At 45.9% G+C, this 19,406-nt stretch overlaps 1 protein-coding gene across 4 annotated transcripts in view; it reads right to left on the minus strand.

The window, feature by feature from the left end:
* Positions 1–1,254: 1,254 nt before the first annotated feature.
* The window catches only part of RUNX1 (RUNX family transcription factor 1), a 245,361-nt gene continuing 227,209 nt past the window's right edge, over positions 1,255–19,406 (minus strand). For all 4 annotated transcript variants that reach the window (XM_082624588.1, XM_082624589.1, XM_082624586.1 and 1 more), the window contains 2 exons: positions 7,436–7,597; positions 1,255–2,093 (listed from right to left, as the gene is read on the minus strand). In XM_082624588.1, coding sequence (XP_082480714.1) covers positions 1,618–2,093; positions 7,436–7,597 — 638 coding nt within the window. In that variant the 3' untranslated portion in view covers positions 1,255–1,617. The remainder of the gene's footprint in view (positions 2,094–7,435; positions 7,598–19,406) is intronic.

A 19,406-nucleotide genomic window follows, 5' to 3' on the forward strand; every position in this document is an offset into this window, starting at 1 on the left:
CAATGAGCAGCATGGCACGGGGTCCTGCACAGGTGGGACGATGTTCTCCCACATGACTCCACTGAGGCACACGGAGGGGATTTGGCTTGTTCAGGCCTGCTTCTGGCCCCACCCAATGAAAACTGAGCTGGAGACCTTCAGCTGTCAAAGGCATCCGGTCTAGTCCCTTCCACTCCCAGCCTTGGGGGATAGCCACAAGTTTCGTTCTGCATCAATGAACAGGTACTGTATCAAAGAGGAATATTTTCTTGGAGCTAAAAAAATCTGAACTCTAGATTCAGATGATCTCCTTTCTTGATCTCCAGAATCAAGCAGTTAAGGAACCCCTGAATTCATCCACTGGGTTTCCATGTGGATACAGCTCCTCCACACAGCTTACTTCGGATTCATTCTGTTACAAAGCATGTCTGACATTAACAAGAGGCCGTGGAGTGAGAAAACCCCTAGGCAGAAAATAAATCCTCTCCAGAGGTGGCAGTCATGGCATCTGCGGGAACCCTCTGGAACCAGATTTGACCTTCTCCGTTTGAAGGGAGGGAGTCAGATATGAGACCACTTGTTGAGCTTGGCAGAAAATTCCATACTTTAGATCTTTGGAGTGACCCTCAGTATCTAAAAAGCCTACTAAAAACATGGCTGCGTTAGCTACCAACTCGTTTGATTAACATTAAAGGGAGTTTAATGTAAACAATATTTAGATAACCAAGTGATCACATTACCCATCCTTTTTTTCCAACTTTCTTCAATGTGATACAATTAACTTTGGCTACTATCAAAAACAAAAACTGTAGTACTTGATATTTTTCTTCTTAATATAAGTACGTTTAAATAATAAAAAAGTATCAACACATTAAGTAACTGTCTAAACATCAAGATACATAAATATCTAGGGATTCCTTGTGGGAATACAGTAGTTGAAAATGACCCAAAGCTGTAGCCGTTTCTCAAAAAACAACTACAAAAAAAGTCCAAAAGAAAAGTTAAATAAAACTTACAGAAAAAGGAATCATATTTCTTTCATTTGTCAAAGCAAGAAAGAAGCAAGCTCAAATTTATGTATATATAAAAATAAAAATCACCCCAAATGCAAATACGCATTTTGCAATTTATAAGGTGCTGCAAAAGAAAATTAAAAATATGAATTAGATGCCAAACAGAATGAGTTGCATCTCCCCACCCCCCCCAACCCCCCCCACCAAAAAAAAACCCGAATTCCATACTCTTTGGAATAAACAACTTGGTTAAAAAGTGAAGTCAAGGGTATAAAATCTTTCTTTTATTCACAGCATTGCTAAATCAGAAGCATTCACAGTTTCCCTCTGGGAATCTTTCTGTTTGCCTTACAGCGTGTCCACGGTGTGGTGAAGCGGACACCCTCAAGTTGCATCAGGTTAGAAAAATCTGAGATGGGCCAATGGCAATTGTGAACTGCACGCACTGGAGAAGCACAGGCGGCCCCGAGGCCCCGCCCGGAGCGACATCACCATAGTTGGCAGCGGCGCGCTCCCCAGGGCCGGCGGCCGGGCCCACGCGGGTTTCCCCGAGCACACGAGACCGGAGCCCGAAGGAGGCGCTTCCGGGACGACGCCCGGCCGCACGGAGAGCGCGTGCGCAGCCTCAGTAGGGTCGCCACACAGCCTCCTCGAGGCGCGCGGCGGGCGCCATGTTGGTTGGGGAGTTGCTGTGGCTGCCCTCAGCTTCCACCACGTCGCTCTGGTTCGGGAGGCTGGGGTTGAGCAGCGCCGAGCCGGTGGAGGCGTTGGTGCAGGGCGGCAGAATGCGCGGCGGCGACCGCTCGCCGCCCACCATGGAGAACTGGTAGGAGCCGGCTGACGCGCCGTAGTACAGGTGGTAGGACGGCGAGCTGGCCTGGAACGGGCTGCCCTGCGCCTGCGACGAGCCGGGGTAGGGCGGCGGCAGGTACGTGTGGTAGCGGGTGGCCGAGCTCATGGCCGACATGCCGATGCCGATGCCCGACGTGACGGGCGTCGGGGAGTAGGTGAAGGCGCCGGGGTAGTGCATGCGGGGGTCGGAGATGGAGGGCAGCGTGGGAAACTGGCGTGGGTCGCCGAAGGCCGTCAGGTCGGGCGCGGCTGCGGGGCGGGCGAGAAAAATATCGTGAGACGGGGGTTCAAGGAGGCCAGGCCCCTTCCCCCGCCGGCCCGCCCGCCGGAGGATTACCCAGAATGCTGCTGCCCAGACAGCTGATACGATGATGATGGTAATATACAATCTCATGCAACGTAATACGGTATACGATATAATACTTGCTTAATATAACTTGCTTAATATAAACATATTTCTGTAACTCCGGGGTTGGCAAACCCACCTGCCAGATCCACCAGCTACTAATTTTTGTAAGCCCACAGGCTAACAATGAGTTTTACTTTTCTAAAGGGTTGAAAAAGAAAAAAATCAAAAGATGATGTCCTGACGTAAAAATGATATGGAATTTAAATTTCAGTGTTCATACATGAAGTTCTATTGGAAGGAGCCTGACTCATTCTTTTATGTATTATCTATGGCTGCTTTTAAATCACTGCTGTAGAGTTGAGTGGTCATGGCAGAGACTGGAGGGCCAGACTGTAGGGCTCAGAAAGTCTAAAATATTTAGAATCTGGCCCTTTGCAGAAAAAAGTTTGCCACCTCTCTATATAATCAATATATTAATATGTCAATAGTAATGTAGATTTAATCGGTGATATTACTATAACAATATATAACAAAACAATGTAACCCTAGCATTACTAATATAATGGATGCATTAATAGATTAATATTAATAGAATATACATACATAATACGGTATTTTCATAACAATATTAATATGTAATAACGTTTTAATACGTTATAGATAATATTTAGGTTGAATCCTAGGAAACTGCTGTTTCGGTAGGCCCGGAATAGTTAAAAATTGGCCGCTTCCTATGGTTGAAGCTGATGCACGCCATAGTAGTGACTGGAAGTGGGTGTCCGTGAACCGTCACATCACTCTTTCTCTCCCACGTCTACCTTCAGACTAGTTCCACAGTTTTAGAAACAGTACAGCGTCAGTTTCATGTGCTTTTCTCTAAGATGCATCACCGGTTTGTTGAGAGGAGTAGCTGCAGGACCTTGACTTATCTGCTCCGTTTTTGTACATGTTGAAATTCTACCAGAAATGGCAAAGCTTTGTCTATAAAACTCATTTGGTTAGGATGATGCATTTACCATTGCGCGGACTGGCTTTGGCTGTCCTTTGTGGCATCTTTTTGCATTTTCCTTAACCACAGGCTGCCCTTGGGAACTACTCGGGGGTTTGGGTGGTAGGATGGGTTTCCTGTGTCCTGTAGATCAGAGTTTCCCAACAGGGGCATTACTGACATTTGGGGCCAGCTTTGTTGGGGGTGACGTGGGCCTGGGATGGATGTTTGGCAGCGTCCTTGGCCTCTGCCCCGCAGATGTCACTAGTGACCCCCACTCCCCACGTTGTGACAGCCAACAATGTCTCCCGACCTTCCAAATGTCCTGGGGGTAGGGGTGAGGGGGGCAAAAGTCCCCCGCCCCCGCTGAGAACCACCACCGTGCATGTAGGATGGTGTCCTGGGGTAGTTTCTGTTCCTCAGAATTATTCATTAAATGACCAGGCCAGGACCGTAGTCTTTACGTCAGCAAACCCAAAAGACAGCAACAAAACAGAGCAGAGGCAAGAACTGAATGTTTTAAAATTTATCAGTTCTCAAATCAACATACAAAATAACTCCAAGCTCAAGATGGCATGTGGCCTGTGTCCTTTTGTGTTTAGGCCCACAGAGAAACCTGACTGAGCCAAAAGCTTGCTATGAAAGGAAAGCCATCGGGTGGATTAATCTGTTTTTGGACGGCATCGGCTGTTGATCAGCTTCCTCATATTTCAAGCCTATTATTCCAGCAGGGAGAGCTAGTGTTCTCGTTCTTGCTCTCTCTCTTTCTCTTTCTCTCTCCCTCTCCCCTTCCCCCTCCCTCCCTCCAAGTGAACTCCTGTAAATTTGGGGTGCCTCTGATGAGGGGATATACTCCTCATCAGAGAGGTAATTATAGAAATAACCGAAGTCTGCAGCAAATCTCTCCACTGATGAGGAAACCAGGAGTCTGACTTTGAAACAAACACTCCTGTTAACCTTTTCAAAGCAAGTCAGACGTGTGGGCAGGGAAAAGGTTGTAAACTGACTGGTTCTAGGGCTGCCCCTCCACGGACACTCTGTAGCTCGTCCTGAAGCCAGGCCGCACCTCATTCCACAGGGTTTGTGTGGAAGGCCCCGCTGGGGCCTTCTGTGAGCAAGCCCTGTGTCACTTGTTTGTGTTCACACAGAGAGCTGTGACATACTTGAGAGTTAACAGGAAGCTTTACTCCATTTTTCCAGTTAGATTTCTATAGTCCAGGGAGAAGCATTAGGCAAATACAGTCAATTTGTTGTCATCTGATGCAATACTCTGGACACAAATAAATGACTCCACCCATTATTCCTCTTGCTTCATTTGCCATGAGACAAAAAGGTGAATCCACTGGAAAATGAATGAAAGGTCACCCTGTTTCATGACGGTGTCTGGACATGCTCTGCCAGTCTGTTCCAACTGCTGTGTGGTAACCTGGTGATGACAGCAAGTTACTGGAATCCCAAGTGAGCCCGTGATTTGTCACGGACATAAGTAATGGAATGATGTTATGGTCTCAGCTGTCAGGGGAAAATAGTTCTTTCACTTGTGGGCAGAATATCTGGAAGATCTTGGATGTTGCCTGTGATTCTTCTTCTGTCCACATGGTACCAATGTCACACTACAAAAGACCATCCATTTGGCCAGATTGTCCTTTACACACACATTGTGATAACAAAACAACTTCGGCCCACTAGGTGGGCTCAGATTCAAGTGACCTATTAAAATATTTGTTTTCATTCCAGTCTGACACCCCCTGCCAAGCAAGCCCCACCAGTGACGCACAGTTCACCCACCCGGCCTTAGCTCATTTGTCCTTTACGCTGGGCTGGTGGGTGCCCCCTTATTCGGTAGCAGTGTGGGCAGAGGTGGGGACCCCTGATAGTCACAGGGAGCTTTTAAAGAGTAGGAAATCTGGGGATTAGGCGGTACAGGTATTTTAGTTGGAAATGTTTCCCCACCGATGGAGCTAAGTATTTGCCATGACAGCTCAAGTCTTCATTCTGCAGCTTGTTGTGGATGAAAGCAGCCCTACTCTGGGCCCCTCCCACTGCCCCCGAAGGATTAAACAGCCTGAGCAGATAATGGCTGCCTTAAAAGGATCTTGCATGACTCAGATTAATGCATGCTGTCTGTCGCCCAGGTTGGCAGCTAAACATTATTTAAAAAAAAGAAAAGAAAACCTCCAGATGACACCTCTTTTCAGACAAGGTGTGGAGTCTGTCTGCAAAGGTAAAAGACAAACACAGCACAGGTCTCTCCGGCCAAAGGAAGCCCAGGTGGCGCTGGGGGTGGGGAGAGGGGCAGAGACCAGAGCTGAGCTGGGGGGCGGGATTCAAGGAAAGCAGGCTCTCAGAGCAGCCACGTTTCTTTCAAGTCTCCCAAACCCCTCCTGCCCACAGGTAGATGACAGCACTTTTCAGGCCTGGGCTCCAGGCTCGATTTCTCAGAGGGAGACCTGCCAAGGTGGAGGGCAGTCTCCCATGCCGTGCGCTGCCACCGGTGAAAGCTCCTCTGGCATTCTCCTGGGTCCACCCTCCAGGGCAGCGCAGGGTCATGCTTGGGTGCTGAAATGGGATGTGGTTTTTATCTCCTTCATACCCTCATGCCATGAAATGCCCTTCCATGGCTCCTTGGCTGACTGAAGTCCAGGCTATTCAGAAGTGTAACTGTGAGACGGGATTTGGGAGGGCACACGTTAGTCATTCCTATAAAAAAAGAAGTCACCCTTCCATCTGAACTGGTCAGCCAGAACAGCTGGCCCCTAGGGCTCTTGGACTCTAAGGTGCCGATGATCTTGGGTGCTGACCAAGTCAAAAGACTTATGAAATAAATTCCAAGGGACAGACCCACAGCAGGGACATTTCCAAGAAAAACAGTAATTGCTTCAGATGCAGACCACAGCCAGTGGGCAGAGCAGTGCCAACAAGAAGAAGAAACAATGAAAGGTGACAAGTGCCTTTGGAAGCAGACCAGTACTGAGGGGACTTCTACAACAACAACAAGCTGAATGGACTTCATAATTCCTACACTAGTCCCTTAACTCCTTAGCCCAGTGGATGCCATGAAATTCTTGGCAACAGTGGCTGAAAATAATGTGGAAACTGGGCAACGAAGTTGGCTTTCCTGTTCCACTACCTCGCCCAAGAAGACAGTTCTGAAATGGGGGGCAGTGTGGCCCTCAGGACATTTGGCAACGTCTGGTGATTTGGGGTTGCCGTGACTGGGGGTGCTGCTGGCATCTAGAGGCCAGAGACACTGATGAAGGTGCAGTGCACAGGACTGCCCCCCGACAGTGAACAATTATTGGGCCCCACGTGTCAGTACTGCTGCTGTTGAGAAGCGGAGAGGGATTCTGTGAAGCTCTGAGAGGAAGCTGAAGCGTTTGGGGAAATCTCACATAATCACAGTCGTCCGCAAAACACAACATTAACCACACGTAAAATGGCAGACGCAGTGCCTTTGCCCCTTCGCCTGCCCCTAATCTGCTATGATCTGATTCCAGGAGCTGAAAAGCAAAAACAGCCGCCCTTCCACAGAAGTGTGTTCTCAGGCTTCCTATTGCTGAAGTCCTCTGAAGTATTTTCACAGTCTGGTCCAGCTCCAATTTCAAAGCCCCAAACAGGGAGTCGCTTCTTTTTGCTTTCAACAAAGGAATTTTTCTCTATAACTCTGATTTCCCTGTCCACAAGCAAAGGTGAGTGCCAAGCCCAAAGGTCTCATAGGTTAAATGACTAGGTTTAATGAGCACGTATTAACAACAATTATGCCAACCACGACACCTGAGCTTTCCAGTCTCTTCCTCAAACCTGATACGAGCGGCTCTTAGTTGGGAGTGTCCCATTGGGGTAGATGTGCGTCCCACTCCACGTGTGCCCCAGTGCGCTGTTCACGTGGCCTGTGAAAGCTCGCCACAAGATGGATCAGTCCCATCTGAGGCCCAGAAGCTGACTACTTTGGCCTTTTCTGTCACTGACCCTTCAGCTGCCACCCGTGCCTGCCAAATGTGAGCACCCCCAAACGCCCAAGGAATCCACTTTTCCAAGCCACTTCTACCTTCACATCTGTACGTAATCTCTGCCTCTGAGTGTCAAGGAAAAGCAGCGCGTGGGCGGGAGACTTAGAGATAGACAGACAGCCTTGTCTTTAAACCGTACTGTATCCAGTCAAAAATGACTGCCACCCCCTTCGTGCATCCCGTCTGGTCTCCAGAACCTTCCACTGCAGCCGGACTTCAAAGAGTGTATTTGCAAGCAGCTTACTTGAGAGTCGACTGGAAAGCTCTGCAGAGAGGGTTGTCATGCCGCTGGCCCGTCCAGGCGAGATGGGTGTTGCTGGGTGGACAGAAGGAGAGGCAATGGGTCCCAGGTACTGGTAGGACTGCTCGTAGGACCATGGTGGGGACGGCTGGATCTGCCTTGTATCTGCAGAGAATCAGGGAGGTCACTTACATGTAGAGTGGGTCAGGATTTAGAAAAATAAAATCTTTTAATAAAAAACCAGCTACTTTTTTTTTTTTTTTGCATTACGCGGGCCTCTCGCTGTTGTGGCCTCTCCCGTTGCGGAGCACAGGCTCCGGACGCGCAGGCTCAGCGGCCATGGCTCACGGGCGCAGCCGCTCCGTGGCATGTGGGATCTTCCCAGACCGGGGCACGAACTCGTGTCCCCTGCATCGGCAGGCGGACTTTCAACTACTGCACCACCAGGGAAGCCCAAACCAGCTACTTTTGTTTAAATCTAATACATGTTTGTGGCCTGTTTACCAGTGTTTAATAAGCCTCCTTAAGTCCCAATATTTGCTTTTGTCTGATGATTTCACCCCCATACAATACTGAAATATAATTTATGTTTGATTCTTGAAGATTTTCCTCTGCTAACTGTTCCTTCCAAAGGTTTTCTTTAATCACACTAATGATGAGAGAGGCTGATTATGCTTTCCAGGTAGAGTGTTAACATTCAGACTGTTGACTTCAGGTATTGACTGCCCAGCTTTACCAGTAGTCATGGTTATCATTATCAGGTGATCATCCGTCTCTCTGTACTCAGTAAGCGCAAAAGAATGCAAGGGTTTGGGTCTTTTTTCTATACCTTTGGCAAAAATATTCTGTGGCTTTTAAATGTTTTCTGTTCAGGTGAACTCTCTCCCAAGGATAACTGAAAAGAAAGTCTGGCTAGGAAACTGGCGACGAGGCCTGATGACTAGTTCACAAACCCGGCAGTGCAGCGCTGCCTCTATCAACCCAGACTAACAGAGATGTCTTCCACTTTTTCTCAAGACCTCAAGTTTGCAACTTTTAAAGGGCAGAATGTTGAGCAAGTATTTTACAGGTTGCCATTAAAAGAGGCCTGGTTTGTAATGAGGTGAATGGACCTAGAGTCTGTCGTACAGAGAGAAGTAACTCAGAGAAAAACAAATACCATATGCTAACACATATATGTATGGAATCTTTAAAAAAAATGGTTCTGAAGAACCTGGGGCAGGACAGGAGTAAAGACGCAGATGTAGAGAATGGACTTGAGGACACGGAGAGGGGGAATGGTAAGCTGGGACGAAGTGAGAGAGTGGCATGGACATATATACACTACCAAATGTAAAATAGATAACTAGTGGGAAGCAGCTGCATAGCACAGGGAGAGCAGCTGGGTGCTTTGTGACCACCTAGAGGGGTGGGATAGGGAGGGTGGGAGGGAGGGAGACGCAAGAGGGAGGAGATATGAGGATATATGTATATGTATAGCTGATTCATTTCATTATAAAGCAGGAGCTAACACACCACTGTAAAGCAATTATACTCCAATAAAGATGTTAACAAAAAAAAAAAAAAGAGGCCTGGGTGAGAAAAGAGACAAAGATCTGACTTCAGAAGATTTAGGTAAAAAGCATTTTGTAAATTTGACTCCAGCATTCATAGGAGTCTTAGTTTTCAAAAGCATCATACTGTTTGCAGAGGAGGAAAAAAAAATCCAACGCCTTCTATTCTTAGGCAAAATGTGTAAGAAAGTTTAAAAATCAACCACTGTCTCATCATAAGATAGCTTTACATTTCTGTCTTAGAATTAAACGTTAATTTTCTCTTTGTGTTCCACCTTCTTTGTAGACAACGGTGACAGCGAACTACACTAACTCCAAAGGGTCTTCATAGCCAGGGGTTCATGATGCTGGGAGTAAATACAGAAAGAGCAAAGTTCCTTAGGAAAACAACAGGTGTCAGTTTTCTGTGTGTCGTGACATAAAGAAATGAGTTATTCCTACTCGTTATACATTGTCCACACCTCCTCCCTCTGGGGCTTTTCACTTCCAGTTACAGTGTCCCTTTTATGCCTTTGAAGCTGTCACAGTGGAGAACAGAATCAAGTAATTGGAGATCCAAGTCTGCCTTCTTACTCTTTTCCCGAGAGCCCTCTACCCGGTTTCCCTCATACTGATCTACTTCTTTCTTTTCTTTAAAATAACTGACATTTTAATTTTGAATTTTGAAGAACCTGGGGAAATATTTTAACTTAGAATCTTTGAAATCTACTCTTAAAGAAAGGTCTTCATTTTCTTCTGAACTTTAGAGAATTGAGGGGATGGCAAGGAATAAAGAGCCGGTCCATTCCAGACTCAGTGGAAAATAAGTGTTCAACTACAGTCAGAGATCCTGCATAATCTTACAGCTAACAGTGTTTCCAGCAACTGAAAGCAAATAGCAATAGCAGATTGTTTAACATTCCCATACTGCTACAAGTATTTTGCTCCAAGTGAAAATAAAATTATATACTCAGATATTTTCCATAAGACATGCACATGTCCTGGATACACGTATTTACAAAGTGAATATATATAGTATTCGAATATTTTAATCATTTAAAAAGCAAACAGAGGAGGTTTTATAATTGTCATAAAGCCCTCTGGGTGTGAATTGCGGTACAGTAATTCATGTGTTGTTGTGTAGACAGCCCAGCACCCCTAACCCCATGTCTAAAACCACAGTAAGCATAAAGTATTATGCCATGATTCATGCTCTGCCATGTTTTACTGTAGTGAAAAAAGTTGTGCTAGGCTTTTCTAAACTCATAATTAAACCATGCAAATGTTGCATAATGTTTCACAGCCTTTTAAAAATATGCTTTGGTAAAATGATCTTTATGATTAAAGTCCAGGTTCTATGATTTTTTTTAACACAGGGTTTCAAATTCAACATCTTCTTACTTCACACCACAACTCAGCCTTTCAGTGCTAGTTGGGGGACAGCACTAAAAACCCAGTGACCCCTGATCATTTTTCATATCTGTGACCACAGTGAACTGTGTTTGGCTTCATTGGCAGCAGTGGGCCAGAAGGTGGTGATGGCGAGCTTCTCATGTCGGAGTTTCGCGTGTTTTCTTCTATTACATGGATTATTCATTAAAACAAAAACAAAACAAAATAAAAAACGAAGGGCCAATAATATGGTTTGCTGAGTTTACTATTGAGTTACCATTCTTGCCATGATGGGGCCAACGTGAACACAAGAAGGCAAGTATAGAAGTGACAGTGCTGTGGGCCACCCGAGCACTGGACTGAGAGGCAGGAGACATGGCCTCTGGCCTGTATGTGTGATGACCCTGGGTTACTTGCTTACCCTTTCTCATTCTCATTTCTGAAAGGAGATGATCTCTCTCTCTTTCAGTGGTGACAGTGCAGGATCCTAATTCAAATAGGTCCCAAACAGTACTTCTCTGCCTAACGCGTATGTTAAACAGAGTTAGGGAAGAATCAGGTGGGTGTTTCAGGTGAAGAATGGTGCTTGTAATAGTAAATACATGTATTCTGGGAAAAGGAAGTAGGACAGGGATAAGATGGGGGTTATCAAGAAAAAAGTCATAGGCTGAGGAAGAGAACCACTGTCCGTCATTCTTCAGAGGATGGCTGCTTGTTCTTGAACGGAATGCCTCTGATAGGTCAATCCACGAAAAAGAACAAGTTTATTGAAACTTGCTATGTGCCAGGCATGTGCTAATTTATGAGTAAGACCAATATGGTCCCTGTCCCATTGGAACTTAGTGAAGATCCCAGGACTGTATGATGCTTGGAAAGGCTTTTTCCTATTGCATTAATCATCATGCTGAGTTACTTCATTCATTCACTCTTAGGCTCATGAAGTTATTTACTTCCTCACTCGTTCATGTTGCCAGTGAACTTTTTGCTTTATTAGGGCCACTGTTTTGGGAACTCAGTAGTGAGTGGATTATAGTCCTTGCCTTCTGGAGTTATGGCTAGTGGGGGCTGTATCCAGGTGAACAGCTGGGTTACCTTCCTAAACAGGACTTGCAAACAGCCGTTCCCAAGTTAGAGATAAGAACCCTAGTGGTATTTATTACATGCTTTGTTATACCTCTGAGAGGAAGAGACAAGGGAAAGCACTTAATTTAAGTGATAAACAGATTTCGGTTTGCATTCTCCCTTCACCATAAACTAGCTGTATGACCTTGGGCAAGTCACTGATTTTCTCGGATACATAGTTTTCCTACTTCAAAGGGTAATAGGGATAAGTGAGATAAACTGTATATAAAGTGGATATCACCATTTTTGGCCATATTAAATGCTCAGTAAGTCTGGCTAATTTTTATGATTATATTATTAAAAAGGAAAAGAAATCCGTGCCAAGGGACTTACTGATATTTATTGGTAAGGCTACACACACCTGCTCCAGGATGAGACTCAGGTAACACTGTTCTGTTCACTGAAAAACGGCTGACGCGCAGAGTCTTCAGCACTGGAGAAGAACTGGACTCAGGAGATTAAGTGGTAAATGGGCAAGAAAACTGGAGAGTTGAGGTGAGGACGGAGAAGGTGAGGATCCAATCTCAACCAGCTCATGTTTCCATTAAAAAAACTACTGGATTAGAAAATTTAAGTTTGAGTCTGTCTGCATCCTGTTTTTTCCAGGGTACATAATGTTTTGATGTAGCTGCTTTACTGAGGCCGTTTTATGATGGGTTATTTTTAGCTTTTTGATCCATCAAGTAGTGGATAAAACAGCCCCCTTCCTCTGAGATCCTGAGCCCCACTCCTTTCCATTTGAAATGAGGTCAAAGAAGGGGGGGAGTTAGGAATAAGGGGGGTTGAGGCTAGTGGTGAGCTCAGAGGTATCCATAGCATACATAAGAGATAAGAGTAGAGTGCTTTTACCTTTGATGCAGCAATATCAAAATGTCTTCAAAGTAAAAAATGACCCTATCAGATAATTCAAGTCAAAATGTTCTGCTGGTTCCAAGTTCAGCTCTGAAATGTCAAGACCTCAGAAGTTATTGCTCCCATCTTTACAACAAGAAAAAAACTCTAAAACTGATAATCCACGATTTTTCTCAGACCTAGTAGAGAATTGAGGTCATAGGGCAAACTGCCACCCTGAAATCTTGAGAGAGGTGAATACAGAAAATTATGCTGAGGTGTGTTTGCTGGGAGCAGAAGCCACTGAAGCCATGAACTGGTAGGAACATTTAAATGGTAATTTTGACAAATTGTTGGAGGCTGAGTATAGACTAGTGTGAGAGTAAGAAACTCCTGAGGGCTGCATTGTTGTCTGTGTGTATGGGGCTGGGGTAGGGACACTTTCATGGGTTTTTCATTTAGGGACTCCTCCAGCTCTGCGTGGGATCCTGTATAATAGCAGCGGGTTACAGCTGAAGGAGCTGCAAGGCAGACTATTTAAGGAAGGGTTCTTGGGGAAAGCCCAAAGACAAAAACAAAAACAAGGACATTAGTGGAATTTAAAGCCTCTGGCACCTTCAGCTACAGCAAGCATTAAACACAGCCGAACTCCTAGTTAGATGAACATAAAATCTCACACCGAAGGCCTGTTTACTTCAGTTCCTGTTACCTGATACATCATATCCAGCTTCCAAATCAGAAATAAGGCACGACAGAAGGCAAGAAAAAAATCTGAAGAGAGAAAACAAGCGTCAGAACCAGACTCAGATGTGACATAAATTTTGGAGTTATCAGGGAATTTAACTGATCAATGTGTTAAGGGCTCTAGCGTGCCACAACTACTGAAGCCCGCACACCTAGAGTCCGTGCTCTGCAAAAGAGAAGCCACCGCAATGAAAAGCCTGCGCACCGCAACAAAAGAGTAGCCCCTGCTCTCTGCAACTAGAGAAAGCCTGTGCGCGGCAATGAAGACCCAACTGAGCCAAAAAAAAAAAAAAAAAAAAAAAGTTAAGGGCTCTAATGGAAAAAGAAAACAGCATGGAAGAACAGATGGGTAATGTAAGCAGGGAGAGAGAAACTCTTAAGACTCAGAAGGAAATTCTGGAAATGAAAAACACTGTAACAGATATGAGAAATACCTTTGATGGCCTCATCAACAGACTGGACATGAGTGAGGGAAGAATCAATGAAATACGAAAGAATTTCAATGAAATTGAAAATATGTCAATAGAAACTTCCCAAACTGTAAGGTAAAGAGAAAAAAGAAAGAAAAACAGAAACAAAAAGTCAGAACATCCATGAACTTTGGGACAATTTCAAAAGTGTAATATAAGTGTAATAGAAATATCAGAAGGAAAAGGAGAAAACAGAGTGGAAGAAATACTTGAAGTATTAATAGCTGAGAACTTGACAAAATTAATGACAGACACCAAACCACAGAGCCAAGAAACTCAGGGACTACCAAGCAAAATAAATACCAAATAATCTACATCTAGGCATATCATATTGAAACTGCAGAAAACCTAAAGACAGAGAAAATCTTGAAAGAAACCAGAAAGGAAAGGTGTGGGGCAGATACCTTGCCCAGACAGGAGCAATGATAAGAATTACTTCAGACTTCTCTTCAGAAACCATGCAAACAGAAGTAGAGTTTAGTAAATAAAGTGTTGAAAGAAAAAAGCTACCAACCTAGAATTCTATATTCAGCAAAATTATTCTTCAAAGGTGAAAGAGAAATAAAGCCATTCTCTGACAAACAAAAACTGAGCTAATTTATCCAGCAGACCTGTCCTGCAGGAAATGTTAAAAGTTCTTCAGGGAAAAGGCAAATAACATACGTCAGAAACTTGGATCTACATAAAGAAAGGAAGAGCATAATAGAATAAATGAAGGTAAAGCCTTATTTTTCCTATTCTTAATTGATCCAAAAGATAACTGTTTAAAGTCATAATAGTAATGTATTGGGTGATTGTAAGAGATAGATAAGTGAAGTGAATGACAGTACTGACAGAAATGGGAAGGAAGAAGTGGTCTTGTGTTAATGCTGACGATGACTTACATTCATTACACATGTATTTTGCAAACTCTAGGACAACCACTAAAAACATTTTTTAAAGTATAGCTGATACACGAAGAGCAGAGATAAAATGGAATGGAATCAAATAAAATGCTCAGTTAAAACCAGAGAAGGCAGAAAAGGGAGAAAAGAAGAATAGGTACAACAAATATAAAACCATTACAAACATGGTAGATGTTAATCCAACTATATCAGTAATCGTCTTAAATATGAATGGTCTAATACATGTACCAACTGAAAGAGATTGTCAGAGTGAATTAAAAACAAAACTATGTGTTGTCTACAAGGAACCTACTTTAGAATGTCAGGTTGAAAGTAAAGGGGTAGAGAAAGACTGGGCTAACAGTAATCAAAAGAAAGCCAGAGCAGCTATATTTTATACAAAACACTTCAGAAGAAGGAAAAATTTTAGGGAAAAAGGGGAATTACATGAAAAAGACTACATATGTAATATATATATATATATATATATATATACACATATATATATAGTCTTTATATAACTGAATCACTTTTCTGTACAGCAGAAATTAACATTGTAAATCAACTATACTTCAATAAAATACATTAAAAAAAGAGAGGACTTAACATGATGAAAAATGTTATGTCTAAGAAAACATAACAATCCTTAACATGTATGCACCTAACAGAGTGTCAAAAGACATGAGGCACAAACTGATAAGACGACAGGGAGAAAGCGAAAAATACACAGTTATAGCTGAAGTCTTCACAGTCCTCTTTCAGTAATTGATACATCAGGCAGGCAGAAGATTAGGGCACAGCTCATCTGAACAGTGCTACCAACCAGCTTGACCCAATGAGCATCTTTGGAAAATTCCATCCAACAGCAGCAGAGTGCATGTTCTTTTCAAGCTCACAGGGAACATCCACCAAGATAGACCATAAAACACACCTTAAAATTAAAAGAACAGAAATCAAACGAAGTATACTCTCAGGCCACATGGATTTAAACTAAAAAGTCAATGACAGAAAGACAGCTGGAACATCCCCGAATATTTGGAACTTCAACAACACACTTCTGAATAACTCACGGGTCTAATAAGAAGTCTCAAGAGAAATTAAAATGTATTTTGAACTGAATGAAAATCCAACACCACAATTTGTGGGATGCAGCGGAAAGCAGTGCTTAGAGGGAAATTCATAGCATCGTAATGCATATATTAGAAAAGAGGAATGATTCAGAATCGATGAGCTTCCACCCTAGGAAACCAGGGAAAAAGCAAAATCTAATGCAAGCAGAAGGAAAGAAATAATAAAAATCAGAAATCAAAGAAATTGAATACAAGAAAGCAACAGAAAATGAACAAAACCAAAAGCTGCTCTTTGAAAAGTTTAAAATGCCCTACTTTGGGGCTTCCCTGGTGGCGCAGTGGTTGAGAGTCCGCCTGCCGATGCAGGGGACACGGGTTCGTGCCCCGGTCCGGGAAGATCCCACATGCCACGGAGCGGCTGGGCCCGTGAGCCATGGCCTCTGAGCCTGCGCGTCCAGAGCCTGTGCTCCACAACGGGAGAGGCCACAGCAGTGAGAGGCCCGTGTACCTCAAAAGAAAAAAAAAAAAAGTCCTACTTTGTCCTCATGTTCCCGCAGGGCCACAGAAGAGGATGGGCAGAGACGCCTCCTGGTTCTCTGAGTACCTACGTCTGTGGGCTTTTTAACACCCACCCTCAAAACCTGGGTCCCCTAAGGCACACAGGCACACACATGCTGGGTGACCTCAGCCTGGGGCCAGAAGGTTGATGGGTTCTGTTGTTGGTTAGAGTTAGAGGGCCCTTTCCTTTGGCTCTTTAGCTGGTATCTTTAAAGACCTGATCTTTCAGACACCTTTCAGAGCCACTTAAAAACAAAGACCAGACAAGTTACGTATGCATCAGGGCCCCACTGTCTGTTTTTAAGAGCCAAACCTAAGTGGTGAACATATAAACCCTCCAGGCGGCTCTGGTTTTTTCCCTAGAGGGTTTTTTCCCCCCTTTCAGCTTGGAACGTGGCAGGGCAGTTCCCAGGGTGCCCTCCAAGTTCACCTCAGTCGTGGGCAGCTGGTGTAATGCCCTCTTGGATGCCTGAGAACACACAACAGGATGTGACTCAAGACTCAGAGATGTGAGTCAGTTTCTAGGGCGATGTGTCAGGGCGAGCCCCAGTGGTGGCTTGCATCTCCCTGTCTGGGACCCCTGGAAGAAAGATCCGGGCTCCCCTGTGAATAAAAAAGGTGCCCCCAGATGCTCCGCTGCTACCTTCAGAACCATGTGATATCAGCTTTCATGGCCCCAGGGCCTGCGTCCTTCTCTGCTACGAAAGAGGCATTTCCCTGAAAGTCCCACCGTCTGTCTGAAGCGCTGTTTCCTCCGGCCTGTGTGGTACAAGTGTAGCACAGAACAACAGGCAGGAATAGTGGTGCACCCAGGCAGAGACGCTAATGAGCCTGGTGTTGCTATCAGTGAAACACCCTGCTAACGTGAGTCAGTTCCCACCAGCTCTGGATCCTGGAAAAAGAAGTTGTGAAAGAGCTCTGGTATCTGCCAACTGTTCGTCTCTGCTGGCCGAAGACATCTTGGTTAGTCATGGACAGCTAGGCTGCGTTCATTGTTCCAGCAATTACTCTGAAGGGAAGCATCCAGCACCAAGCCGGGGCAGAGGCCTGCCTGGGGATGCTGCGTGTTAAAGGCTGTTAGGGTCTTGAGGGATCCTGTCCTCAGCCGACCGGTGGGCCCGGGAAGTGACAGGCTACCTGCGGGAGGGCAGAGGGGAGCTGTGTGGCCACGTCCCTACCCCTCACTGCCTTGGGGACCCTTCCTCTTTACCCGACCGGGAGAGGCTCCCTGGCTTTGTGGTCGGGGCGCTGGGAGTCCAGAATGCTGGTTCCTAACGTGAGAGCCACTGCCAACTCCGGCGGCTCACCACGGCCCTTTCCCTCTCAGACCTTTGTTTCTTCATCTCTAAAAATGGGGGTAACCAGACTCACCTGCCTCGCAGGTGTGAGAGTTAATTACTGTTTGTGGAGCAGCTTTGAGAGCTGCAGATGAAAGGCGCTCTGTAAATGCAAAGAGCTATTCCTCGTTAGACGTGCCAGACAGTTCCCAGGGGAAACAGTCCAATCCAGCCACGAGGCCTCTCCCCTCGGCCAGTCTGAGCCGTGTCTGGAAAAAGGCTCTGGACTCAGGCACAGTTGTCTCCGAGGCAGGGTTTGGGGACAAGTCACTGGCTTCTAGAAAAGATGGGGGTCTGGATAACACCTCTGATTCTCTGCCAGCAGTGACTCCCTAAGTCTGGGGGAGAGTGGCATTCAGGTCACACGGGGTGCAGGGATCTTGGTTCCAAGAGGAAGGAAGGCACCTTCTGGTCTCTGCTCCGTCTTCCCTCGCAGACAAGTTATTTCCCTGGCCTCTGTCAGACAATCATCCATTGCAGACACCTTCCCGTAAAGACCTTCACCCTCACTTTCCGAACCTCTGTCCCCCCGCCCCCATACACACTTTCCAGGCCGGAACTGATTCTACAGACGGGCTGGGTACATTCCTGTAAGGCCAGGCCATCACGGGCATGTTCAAATGATTCCACAACCGCCCTGCTAATTTCTGTCCATTCCTCCATGTCTGTCTCCTCCAACAAAAATCTCAAAACATGGAGGAGGGTAAAAATGGCTCTCTGCTCCCAACCACTCATTCTCCGGCGCTCTCGCCCCCTTTGCTAGTTCCCGAAACGGATGAGCCAGAGATACCTGTCGAGGGCTGGGAAATCTCAGGCAGCTTCTAGCTTGGGACCGAGTCCCCGGTGCAGAAATGAGCCACTCATAGGAGCCAAATTACTGACGCCTCAAAGCGGGACGCTACCAGCGGGAGAGGTACGGCACCCCTAGGACTGCCCACAGCTAAAGAAACTTAATTTGATGAAGGAACATCGCACCGAGGGCAGCACATGCTCTGAAGAGGACGGTGCAGGCTTGAGAGCCTTGTTCCGTGGCCCAGGGCGTGAGACTGTCAAAGCCAAGCTACAGTCCAGGCTGACCACCGAAGGCCGTGTGTCGATGGGGTGGGAGGGGAGCCTACGGGACTCCCCGGGGTGTGGGGGGGGAGCAGCCATCTCTCCGACTAAGTAGATACAGTAACAGCCGTCCCTTGGGCAGATCCTATCAAGTAACGTGGCTGAAGCTTTGCCAGGGTCCTTGAAATGCCTCAGGGTGGCGGCAGGCAAGAAAAAAAGAGTGATGTTATCACTGGGACCTCAGGGGCCCTAAGATGACTGCCGCTGCCTCGCCCCTGCCCCGTGAGTTGTCGGTATTGGAGGATGCTCTTAAGGCCGCCAAGTAAGGACGTCTGACGCACAGCAGGTGCCCGTGAGGCCATCCTGCAGCCTGGCTGCCTCTGAGCGCCGCCCACCCGCTCCGGCTCTGTGCTAAACTTTTTACTTCAGCACTTCTGCGGGTTTGTAAAATGTTAGGACCTTTGACAAATTCTGTTGTAGTAGTATTATGAGATTTATTTATTTGTTGCAAAGTCATGATGCAAATCCATTCCACCACGCTTTTCGAGCTCCAGGCTGTAGCCTACACACAAATTTTAGAGTGGCTCGAAGCCCGGCCAAGCAGCCTCTGTGTCTTGTGCTCTCATGTGACATGTGCCCCAATGCACCCGTACTGGATTTTACACCAGACACTCTGATTTTAAGCAGCAAACTCGGAAACATGGCGTTCTAATAAAACCAGAAGAAGAACTCTCATGAATGGGGGAAAAGGGAGTGCAACAAATGCCGTCTAGAGAATGCTGGAAGAGAACACAAAAGACACTGAACTCCCCTCTGGTTTGTGTTGTCTCCAAACATTTACAAGTTTTGGGAACCTCGTCCCCGAGCTGCCCCGCAGGGAGAAAGGGCCTGGACGAGGGCACGAGGGCAGGGTTTGGGGGTCTGAGAGATGAGGACTGAGCCCCAGCTCGCCCCTCACTCACCCTGTGCTGAGGGCAGCAG

This window comes from Mesoplodon mirus (assembly GCF_964341445.2).
Source record: "Mesoplodon mirus genome assembly, chromosome: 6".
NCBI lineage: Eukaryota > Metazoa > Chordata > Mammalia > Artiodactyla > Ziphiidae > Mesoplodon > Mesoplodon mirus.